The sequence below is a fragment of the Sinocyclocheilus rhinocerous genome, unplaced genomic scaffold (assembly GCF_001515625.1).
Source record: "Sinocyclocheilus rhinocerous isolate Xijiao unplaced genomic scaffold, SAMN03320098_v1.1 scaffold1516, whole genome shotgun sequence".
Classification (NCBI taxonomy): Eukaryota; Metazoa; Chordata; class Actinopteri; order Cypriniformes; family Cyprinidae; genus Sinocyclocheilus; species Sinocyclocheilus rhinocerous.
The window spans coordinates 173175-185361 of record NW_015627885.1 but is presented as its reverse complement, the minus strand read 5'-3'; the positions used below and the strand labels follow the sequence as shown (position 1 = coordinate 185361).

Below are 12187 nucleotides of genomic sequence, written 5' to 3'. Positions count from 1 at the left end.
ACTTCCAAAAATGGTATACTACCGTAAAATTAATGTCCAATACATGTAATGTCCAATACAGTTTTTCACCGTATATAGTAGGGGAATTTACCGTTAACCATTTAACAGGTTTTTACTGTAGCATTTTTACAGTCTTTTACCGTTAAATTCACGGTCATTTTTTACAGTGCTGCTAAGAACGTCTCTCACTCATGGTAAAATCACTGTAAAATCACTGTAAAGTGCTTTAATGTTAATGTCTGTGTTTGTTTAACCTGCAGGAGCTGCTGCCTCATCCACGGCCTCCTCCGCTGGATCTTCAGGTGATGTTTCTTCAGGTGCAGGTTCTTCAGCGTCTGCAGCTGCAACAGAGATCTCACAATCAGACAGGTGACACCATCCCACAGATTTGTTCCTGTCAGCATCAGGAGCATCAGCGGCTGTCAGATCCTAACTCTCGTTTGTGCCTGAAGCGTAACTCAAGCTCTCCTCAAGCGCACAGATGACCATAAATCACACTCACCGTCTCCATCGCCTCGCTGGAATCCGGCAGTAAATCTCCCGCGGCGGTGTTTTCAGCGTATATAAGATCTATATGTTACATGTCGCGACAGTTCTGCATTTCTACCGTAACATCAAACATCCAGTGAGGGAGTTTATCAAGAACAGACCTGTTCCAGATCCTCATATCGGCTTTACAAGAGCTGTTCATTACCAGGATTGTATGACACTGCCTTAACATGACAATACATACAAGAAGTCAAGACTAAATTTAAGCCGTTATTCACTGATAATCTTCCTCTCAAATCGCAAATGCAGGTTTGTTTCCCATCATGCGATCTCAGATGACATCACAGCTAAAAGGAAACGTTTTTTAAACGTTATATCAATGTTAGGACAAAACGTTCTCAAAGTAATGTTTATGGAACTTTACGATTATTTGATAACGTTGAGAAATTCTCAAAACATCCTTATGATGTTATTTGTACTTGATGAACATCTAGGAAATTTTTTTGTAACCTTTAAATAACGTTACAATCACGACAAGAAAACTGGAGATTTTAACATTCTTAGAATATTCTAATTACGTTATACTTTTCTCTGGGGTGAAAATAAAATTAGTTCAACATTTGTGTAACCTTTAAATAACATTACAGTCACAACAAAAAACTGGACATTAAATGTTAAGTAAAAAATTAAATTAAAATGAATGCAATGTTTAGGAAACATTTAATCGTTTTTAGAATTTAAAAAAAAAACGTTCAAATAACACTCGATTTTTTTGTGTGTGAAATTAAAGTTAGCAGATCGTTTTAAGAAGCATTTTTGTAACCTTTAAATAATGTTATAGTCACAACAAAAAAGTTAACATTTTAACGTTTTTAAAATAACAAAAATAAAAGTTCAATAATGTTAAATGTTAAGTAAAAAATAAAATTTATACAATGTTTAGGAAATTTTTTTTTTTACCTTTAAATAATGTTGTGATCATAACAAAATACTGGACTTTTTAAAGTTTTTAGAATTTTTAAAATAAACGTTCAAATAACATAATAATTTGTGAAATTAAAGTTAGCAGGTCATTTTAAGAAACGATTTTGTAACCTTTAAATAACATTCTAATCATGACAAGAAATCTGGAAATTTTAACATTCTTAGAATATTAAAAATAAACATTCAAATAACGTTATATTTTGGGTAAGATAAAATTAGTACAATGTTTTAGAAATGTTTCTGTAACCTTTAAATAATATTATGATCATAACAAAAAAGTGGATATTTTAACGTTTTTAAAATAACAAAAATAAACGTTCAAATAACATTCATTTTTTGTGAAATTAAAGTTAGCAGATCGTTTTGAGAAACATTTTTGTAACCTTTAAATAACATTTTAGTCACAACAAAAAACTGAACATTTTAACGTTTATAAAATAGCAAAAATAAACGTTCAAATAATGTTAAATGTCAAGTAAAAAATAAAATTAATACAACGTTTAGGAAACATTTTTGTAACCTTTAAATAATGATGTGGTCGTTTTTAGAATTTTAAAAGTAAACATTCAAATAACGTTATATTTCGTTTAAGAAGCGTTTTTGTAACCTTTAAATAACGTTCTAATCACCGCAACAAGGAAACTAGACTAGACTAGATTTCAATATTTTAGAAGCATTTCGTTTTTTTTTTTTTTTACTTTTAGTTTTTATTCGAGTTTTTACTTTTAGTTTTATTTATTTTAGTTTTCCAGTTAGTAACTTTAGTTTTTCAACTGAAACTTATTTCAGTTAGTTGCCAAGACAAAATTTTGGATTTTCATTTAGTTTAAGTTTTTCATCTAATATTTGATTTAAGCTTCATTTCAACTAAAAATTATTTTTAATAGTGTTCGTTTTAGTTAACCTGGATAAAAACAGCACTTACTCATAACAAAATCACTGTAAAAACTATAGAATAGTTTAAAACAATGGTCATTTACTCATGTTGTTTTCTATACTTTCATGATCCAAACAAGCACTATATTCCAAGTCTAATGAAGTTGTATGATGCTTCATGTGAAGAACTGATTAAATTTAAGTTGTTATTCTATCTTCCTCTCAAATCCCAAATTCAGGTTAACAGTGTTTCCCTTCATATTATCTTAGATGGCATGTAATGTATGCTTTTTTAGCTTTTTTATCCACTTTCGCTGTGTGCAAAGACAGAAGCTTCATGCATGCATCTCATTTTTTGTTTCAGGGAAGAAAATCAGTCATACGGGTTTGGAAAGACATGAGGGAGAGTAAAAAATTGATGGCAAAATTTGATAGGTGAACTATTCCTTTAAACTTGGAGGAAATATATCTGATATCTAAATATCTCAGTGAATATAACTAAAACGCAGGTGTTTAATGGAGTCGTGTTGATCTGCGGTCTGTTATAGGTCTGACGGCCAACTCTCTCCAATGTGTTTCAGAGTCTAACAGACTCATTACTCATCACTGCAATAGAAAGGAACGGCAATGGAAGGCAGACAGACACTTAACTGGTTACTAAATCCTACAAAAAACTCTGAATCGGTGCCTTTAAAAGCCAGTTTTGACAAAAAGTTCACTTTCATGCTCTGAACAAAGATGAAGTTGAGAACATTGCATTCCTGAAGCACAGACTCACAAAACCTGCTCAATGCTTTACATTCGGAGAACGCCAAAAATCACTGCCAATGGTTAGAAATGGTGGGGAATCATAATGATACGGGCACACGTCTTAAAAACCTCATTCGGTCCTACGATGCAATTGCTAGGGAACATTTTGAAGTCTCTTCTGCTCAGCAAGGCTGCATTTATTTGATCAAAAATACTGTAAAAATTGTGAAATATTATTACAATTTAAAACAGCTGTTTTCTATGTGAATATCTGTTAAACTGTAATTTATTTCTGTGATGCGCAGCTGTATTTTCAGCATCATAACTCCAGTCTTCAGTGTCACATGATCTTCAGAAATCATTCTAATATGAAACATTTCTGATTATTATCAATGCTGAAAACCGTGGTGCCGCCCAATATTTTTTTTGTGGAAACTGTCATACATTTTATTTTTCAGGATTCACAGATGAATAGAAAATCTTTCTTATTCCAAAGTTATGAATGGTTGTGCATCACAGTTTCCAAAAAATAAATAAGCAGCAAAAACATTTAATTTTAAAAAATCTAAATTATTGCAAAATTTTGACCTGTGTTGATGTTTTAATATTATTTTTCTATTACTGTTTAATCTCATGTTGTGTGCTGTGAGATAAGAGGATATCTCTTTCTCAAGGATTGTGTTGTGAAGCAGTAATTTTCCATTGCTTTGGGATAAAAACACCTGTTGAATTTATGCTGGTGGAGAAATACACAACTAATATTATTCAGTGATCTCATTTTCATCCTCACTTTCTCCTCCGCCTCCGTCTGCCTGACAGCTGATAGAAGAGTCAGTTAATGACTAGTTTGGACGCCGGACAACACGCAGTTTGTAGGTTTTGGCTTTCAGAATAATTGCTGTGTTAAACAGATAAATGAATATCTTCTGACGGGAAACAGACTGGATCCAACATTACCGGCGATGGCAGCAGGAACATGACTTTTCCCTATTTCATGTACGATCTACTGTACAAACTCAAGAAGAGTCTCATGATCACAAACACTCTTAAAAATACAATTTTTGGTTCTCCAAAGAACCTTTCAGTGAACAGTTCCTAAAAGAACCATTATTTCTTAATATGAAGAACATTTTAATAATCTAAAGAGCTTTTTTCTACTATAAAGTGCCTTTTATGCAGAGGAAAGAATGGAACCATCAATGCCAATAAACAAGCTTTATTTTTACGAGTTTATATTTCTGAGAGATTCTGAAGGTTCTCTTGCACTCTAAAAAAAAAATGGGGACTTACTACCACAACTTCAATAAATGCATCGTTTTATGAAACTTATGCTTTAATAAAATGCATTTAAGTTGCAAACATCATTTTGATGAGTTCTATTGACATAATAATGTTTATCATTCCATCAACTTAATGTTGTGCAATTTAAAGTGATATATAAACTGAAATTTCTTGCATTTATTGATTTTTATTTTATTTTATTTATTTATTTTTTAGTAGTAGTACAAAAAAGTAGTAGTTGTAACTTAATGAACTTGTCTTGATAACTTTGAAAACTGTGCAGTGGATTTTAAGTTCCCAGCATGCTTTGCATAGGGCTGGATAATGAGAGTAAATGTTGAAATTAAGTGTTATTTGATGTGTTTTTAGTGAAGGGAAAGAGCTGTTAGAGCTGCTGTTATTTGACATTTAATAGTTTCGGTTCTGTGGTTATGATGGTGTTTGGCTACATTAATGTTTAGATCGCATTTACCATGTGAGCAATGACTGCACTAATTCCAGTGATAAATAATATCTCACTTGTTTATTAAATTTACATGCAAAATAAGTTACCGTTAACGTGCTATGCTGTTCATTTGATCTAAATAATAGATCAGGTTAATTGTGTTTTTCTACTTAAAAATGTGTGCAAATGCTAAAAATTATGTTCCTCTAACTGCATTTCAATGGAACTTATTTTATTAGAAGTTGTGGAAACATTTTTTTCATTTTTCAAATTTAAAGATTACAAAAACGTTTCTTGCAACATACTAACTTTATTTTCGCCCCAAAAATGTCATTTGAATGTTTATATTTAATGTTCTAAGAATGTTCAAATGTCCTAAAACGTTTCTTACAACGTTGCAACTTTTTCACCCAAAATAAAATGTTCCTTGAACCTTTATTATTAATATTCTAAGAACGTTTTCTCTCAACATCACGAGAACGTTCATCAAGTACAAATAACACCATATGAGAATGCATGTCAAATATTAATACAATTATAAGAACGTTCCATAAACGTTGCATTAAGAACGTTTCGTCCTAACATTGGTACAACTTTAGTGAAAGTTGCGAGAATAGCTTTTCATGATTCTACTCATACAGAAAGAGATCTACACAGCAGTGCTTTGCATAAATCCTATAAACAACTCCGCAGGTTGTTGAGGAACGAAACACAACAGTGAAGTTCCTGTGAAATCAATCACACCCACAAATTACTGCCATGAAAATGATCTCTTGCTGCTAGTTACGTACATAGATCACAGCTTCTCAACTGCTTTTGCTTCAGGACTCAGATTTTATGTTGGATATCGAGTAACGACAATACCAAACCCGTATTTAATATCGTCCGGGTCGTATTTACTTCTGTTTAGTGTTTTGCTGATGGTTTTGGAGCATGAGGGCATGTCCAATTTGACTACATTTGTGTAAACCACTCTCATAGTTTCTGACGTCAACAATGAAGGACGAGTGTTCTTCAGTTGACTTTTTATCCTAATTATGCATGATTTGTGTTTTTGCTATTTGCATTTAGCATCAAGATCCCCTGCTGTAAATTCAGTTGCATGCAGACATCAGAAGCTTATCATCACCTTCATCAGGAATGGTTGAGTCCTCTGGCGCGAGGTCATCTGCCGGAGAATCTGGATATGAGATAAAAGGTAAATTAGCAACCTGCGTTTATCATCTTTATCATCAGCACAAAAAAAGACACAGGTGGTGTACTGGACCACGTGAACAGGTTGACTTGAACAAACACACTGTGAGATCGCTGTTATGAGGAACTGTAAAATAAACCCGATGTGAGAGCCGTAAAATCTTTCCATCACTCAGGTTTATTGCTTTGGCACGTCACAGAGTTTGCTAGTTCAGTTTTATTACAGCAAACGTACCGGCATTCTCTGCACCTTCCACTCCATCGTCTGAAAAACACAACCAAAGACGGTGAGATTTAACGGATGCACAAATATCTGGTTCATTCAAATCACTCGTTCGGTTTGTTTTCATGACTTTACTATTATAGATGCACAGTACTATATGGGTTATATTTAATTGTGCATGCTCATTTCCCCTATTTTTACATTTGCATTATCTTTAATGTCATCTAAAGCCAGGGTTATTATAGTTTACTAAAACTAAAACGATAAAAATCGTTGCTACAAAATATTAAAAATTTTAATGCATTTTATTTCAGCATGTTTCCAAGGAACATTTTTAATTTTTATTAACATAACATAAAATTAAAACCGTGTAGGCATATTTAAAAACAACAAAACTAATAAAAATGACAAAAACACACAGCAAAATCACTACAGTTTTAACTGAAGTTAACATGAAAGCGGAAAATATAAAAAATAAAAAGTGATTCAAAATATTAACAAAAACCATCACAGTATACTAAAATAACACAAATAAAGCTCTAAATAATGTCTATTTTTTTTCACCTGAAAGTCACCTGTTGTATTTTAAAACTACTGATTTTAGTTGTTAGTGTTTTGTTTTTCATTTATATCAGAAATGGGACAATAAAAGAGTGTGCTATTTATTGGTTATAAAGCAATAACATGTAAGTAATGGTCAGTAATCAGAATTGTTACTATTTTTCTAAAATGTGGAAAACCGTCAAAGATGCATCCAAACTCTTGACTGCTGCAATACGTTTTGAAATGATCTTTGATTTTTCTTAAACAGATGCATCTTCGGTTTTAATGCAAATGAAGTGGTACGTGACGTTTGTTTGCTGGCTCGATGCACATCTAATGCTTCCTGCATCAAGTATGCTTTTTGTGTTGTAAAATGACACAGATGCATTAACACCTTCTTTCAAGGTCGTCACGTTTCAGCGGCTTTCGAGCGAAATCCTGCTTGTATTTGCACAAATGCTAACGATTTTTCTCCCTCAAGCTTTTAATTTCCACAGCCGGCCTTTTATTTGACTTGGTTGGCGCAGTTGGTAGTTGTCAGATTAAGAGACACAAAGGAGGTTTGCTCTAGAGCAGAGAGGAGGGCAGCAACACACCTGTCCACACAAACACAGAACAAAGAGCGTCTCTCTGCACAATCCCTGCCAACAAAATACAAAAAATACAAAGCTGTGGCAATGCATGTGCCGCGCTGCGTCTCTCACAACGGGACAGAGGCACGCAAACTCCCTCGCGTGCATCAAAAGCATCCCTTTCATAACTCCACCATATTCTCCATACAGGGTGTGGTCTTCATCTGGGACTCATGGATTGAATTTCTGAGACTACACCTCAGTCTTTCTCAGTTTACAACAGTGAACTAAATGCATGTTTGCTCTCTACATCTGGATGAAATTTTACATATTAGCAATAAACAGGCGTGTGACATCGGGGAATCAGAATGGGATCTTTAATGCCAGACTTAAACCTTTTACATCCGATCCTGAACATTTGGTTACATCCTGTAAACGTTTAAGATGTGGGAAACTTTTGGATGAGGTCATTATTGAGACTCTGAGCAGCCAAAGCTGTTAGTCAAGAACACAATGTACAAAGAGGGAAATGCAGAGAGCTGTGCTGGCAGAGCTAGGCTTTACAGCTTCCACAAGTCGTTTCTGAGGGTCTTATTTTAGTGACCAACACCACAGATCTCAGAATGCTTGAATTTCCAATCATGCATGTATTATAATATAGTCCTTTTGTTCAAAACATGTGATCTTAGAGCTGATATACAGACTCACCCTACCAACAAAAAAGACATGCATGCTTCCCATTTCATTCAGAATTATCTCTGGTAATTTATATAAAATTAATGCATTAATATTTAAATCATTTCAATTTTTCACTTCATGCATTTGTAACACTAAACAAGTGTGGAAGCAGAAAACAAAGAAACGTTGATTGTTAGTATCTTTTAAGCTATAGTTTAAGAAAACTCTTACCTTGCATCTTCACTCCAGTCACGATTAAACTTCCAAGGACGAAAATCCACAAGCATGACTTCATTGTGGCTTGAATGAAACTGAGCTCAATCGGGTCTTAAACGCAGCTTGCTTTGGCGCTTTTAGCGCGTGCAGATTTCAGGTGTAAGTGTGAGTCGTGTTCGTGCGCAACTTTCCCGCAACCTTTTGTTGCACAAACTTTACTGGGTGTGCAGCTCTGAGTCCACCGCCCACCCACATGTGGGATTGACTTGTGTAGGATCCAATTGCAGGTCTGTCTCGCTTGTTTCTCACTGAAGTCTCACGCAGATGGAGGATGCACGAGGCATATCCCTCCCCCGCCAGACTTTATACGCTTCTGGGTTAAACAAAAGCGGGTTTGCATGCTATAGCGCAGTGCATGGCGTTTCTATTATTGATCCATTCTCGTTTTACTTTAGAAATTCATAGCAAGGTTTCTTGACCTCCTAGAACAATTTTGCCTTGCGCACCCACCCAGCCCCCCGAATGCGTCTCGAGACGTTTCCTAAACGAGCTCCTAAACGAGTTTCAAAGCGGGCTGGCTTCTTTTTAGACAGCGGTTTTGGGCTTACCAGCTTGCCAGAAACCCACTTATGCCTGAAGTGCTGGGGTTTTGAGACGCAGCTCCATTCATCCGTTTCGCACCTCTGGGGAAGTTCCCTCTTTAACGTTCAGGAAACCTTTCACTGTTGAACTTCAGCAGCACGCACTGCGCTCGAGTTCGCGAGCTGAATATCATATCTGTCTTCAGGCACGTTTCGTCGCTCAGAACGCAAACTGTGCTAATTCTTTGTTTGCACGGGTAACTTATCAGAAGGGCGCGGCGCGGATGAGGCTTAGTAAACAAACAGTTGGAGTTTTTTTAAGTAACCATAAAAAGTGTACACTGCAGCAAAAAAAACAAACAAACTGGTTTTGGGTTTACTTTGAAACAATTGCTAGTACATTTCACAACTAATTACTAAGAAACTGCAAGTAATGCATAAATAAACGTGACATTTTGATGTACAAAGACTTATCCCAGATAGCACATGTACGTCTGCAGGGTGTCTGTTAAAGATCGCTTCATCTGGAAAGCATCTGCTGTGTACAAACATCTGATAGACATCTGTAAGACATACATTCTAAATCATAAACATCTTAAAGGCATCTTCTAAACGTCTATTTGACATCTGATAGGAAAGTATTTCAGTTGAGCAAACACTCTAAAAAATACATGCAATATAGACGTCTCTGTGATGTAAGTGTGCTATCAGGGGAGTATGATTTCTCGTAAGACAAACTCCAATAATCATTGTTTTATCGTTGTATTTTCACCTGGCGGCAAATACTCGTTTGTGCGCAGAGGAGGTAACCATAGCAACAGTATACGACTTGAGCGCTTTACTATAGCATCATCAACAGTGCCAAAATTTGACTCTTTATAGTTTTATTTATCATAAACTAACATATCTCAGAAAGTCAAGGGGTGTGTATTTTCATCTGGCGTTATATAGAACAGAATTTGCATCTCTTGAGGAGGTAACCATAGCAACTGTACGCTACTTGAGCGCTTTACGAAAGTGTCATCATCGAATGTAACTTTGACAAAACAGTGTCAATATTTGACACTTTATAGTTTAATTTATCATTAAAGTATCTCGGAAAGTCAGTACAAGTCAGTCAGGGCGAGCAATTTGACCTGGGATTAAACAGTACGCGACTTGAGCGATTTATCGGCTAAAATGTTAACAAAACACTGCCATTATTTGACATTGTATAGTGTTATTTGTCACAAATGTATCTCAAAAAGTCATTACAAGTTAGTCAGGACGCGTAATTTTACCTGTGGTCAAACAACCACTGGCGAACTGGAATTGCTATTGCTGAGGAGGTAACCATAGCAACTGTACGCAACTTGAGCGATTTGTCGTCTAAAACGCTAACAAAACCGTGTCATTATTTGACACTTGTAGCATTATTAATCACAAACATATCTCAGAAAGTCAGTACATGTCAGTCAGGTCGCGTAATTTTACCTGGCATCAAACAGGGAATTGCCATCGCTTGAAGAGGTAACCATAGCAACAGTAGCGCTTTTTCGAAAGCGTCACAATCGGATGGAACGTTAACAAAAAGTACCAGTATTTGACACTTTATAGTTTTAATTATCATAAACATATCTAAGAAAGTCAGTGTTTGTTAAAGAAAAAAAGTCTAAAGTTGACGTTTGGCTAACTGGATTCTGCGAAAAAATTAACCCTTGAAAGTATAGCTGTATCAGTGGCCACATAGTACTAATATCTCAGATAAAATAATAATCGTATTTATGTCATAAATTAAACAGATGTGAGTTTTTACACTTCACAACGCTCTTTGTTCTTTTGTTTGTTCATTTCCATCATTGAGGGTCAATCTCTGTGGTCTCCCCCCTTCACACGGGGCTTCATTGGACAATTCCATCCGATGAAGTTGAAAAAGGCGAATCAACCTGTTCCACAGCAGAGCCAGAGCAGTCGGCTTTCTCCAGAGGATCGCTCATGATGCGTCTCCACCACGAACGACGGGAACGCGTGTGAATAAGCCGCTGGAAATGTCAGTGCGGGAGATCCCAGCGTCAAAAGCCGAAGGTCTGGTCGGATGGTGAGGAGCGAGCGGGCGGTCGAGCATCCATGCGCCGCGGCGGACTGTTGCGAATTGAGCTGAGCTCGTGCGCCGGCTGCTGAAATGCAGTCTCTCATCTCACCAGTGACTAAGGCTATCCTTGTAGCTCTGTTTATTTTTGCCATTTTGCTCATCCTCTATGTGATACTGTGGTATATATGCAGAGACGTGGACTGTGATCACGGCATTTGATTTTGGAGACCGAAGCTGCGGAGAAGTCAGGGTGACCCCGGTAAGTGCGTCCGCATGCCCTTCATTCACACGTTATCTTCGTGACACAACAGTGGATAGAAAAAATCATCATTTGTAAGTTATGCGTCCGTTCGTTTTCTATTATAGCGCGCAATTGCACGCGAAGTGATACATATGTCACTCTGCAATGACTCCACGGCTCATCAGACCACCATCATCTTGTTCATTACGAATGAAAAGACATGCACTTGAACGGTTATTCACGAAAAATAACATTTGAATAGGTCGGTTAGATGTTCATTCAGTTTTGGTTCCATGCACGTTCTGGGAACGTTAGGTTACGGTTATTAAAAAAATGCATCTAAAAAGAATATTCGCAGAACGTCTGGATGAATCTATTAAACGTTCTGCGTTTAATAGATGTACATTCGCGCATAAGGGTGAAGGAATAGCCACATTTTAATTCCCAAGCATTTCAACGCAGATTGCATTGTTGAAAAGTAACTAGTTAAACAAAAGTCGGACGCAAACAAACAAACAGCATCTTCATGCACGAAGGTTATGGGAAATAAACAAACTGTTAATTACCCCAGGTTGCTAGATGCATCTACTGTAAACAAGATTTGATGCTTGATACTAATTTTCAGCCAATGTTTTGGTTTTCAGCACGGATTCTTGCACTTTTGTGGCACGTAAACGTTCAGCTGAGGGACGCAGAGATTGACCGCAGTTTTGCAGCAGTTTATTGCAGTCTGTGCTCTTTGACCTTGTTAAAAGCATTGCATTCTTGCAGCTCTGGGACCTGAGGAGACAGACAGCGTGTCGAGGGCAATGGTTTTCTGCTTCTCTTCGCTATAGAGATCATAAACAACACTCTTCTTTAATATTACCCTTGCTGTCTCTCTTACCTTTAATCTCTCGGTTAATGAGCATGAGTTGAGGCGCTCTGAACTCGAAGTGAACCATGCATATTTCACGCTCTACATGCTCGCATTATTGGTTAAAATGGCCAATATGGCTTGTGAAGGAGAACCCAAGGGCAGATGCAGATTGCAGTGTGTTTGA

General features: G+C 36.3%; 1 protein-coding gene across 7 annotated transcripts in view; it reads right to left on the bottom strand.

Annotated features, from left to right (window-relative positions):
* The window catches only part of LOC107734515 (cytochrome c1-like), a 17693-nt gene extending 9105 nt beyond the window's left edge, over window positions 1-8588 (bottom strand). For 2 of the 7 annotated variants that reach the window (XM_016546532.1, XM_016546525.1), the window contains exons 1-4: window positions 8267-8556; window positions 6255-6284; window positions 5955-6005; window positions 255-341 (exon numbers count right to left, since the gene is read on the bottom strand). In XM_016546532.1, the coding sequence (XP_016402018.1) occupies window positions 255-341; window positions 5955-6005; window positions 6255-6284; window positions 8267-8330 (232 nt within the window). In that variant the 5' untranslated portion in view covers window positions 8331-8556. Of the gene's footprint in view, window positions 1-254; window positions 342-5954; window positions 6006-6254; window positions 6285-8266 lie in introns of all 7 variants that reach the window. The other 5 variants (XM_016546516.1, XM_016546498.1, XM_016546491.1 and 2 more) reach the window with 5 other exon arrangements.
* Window positions 8589-12187: the final 3599 nt, after the last annotated feature.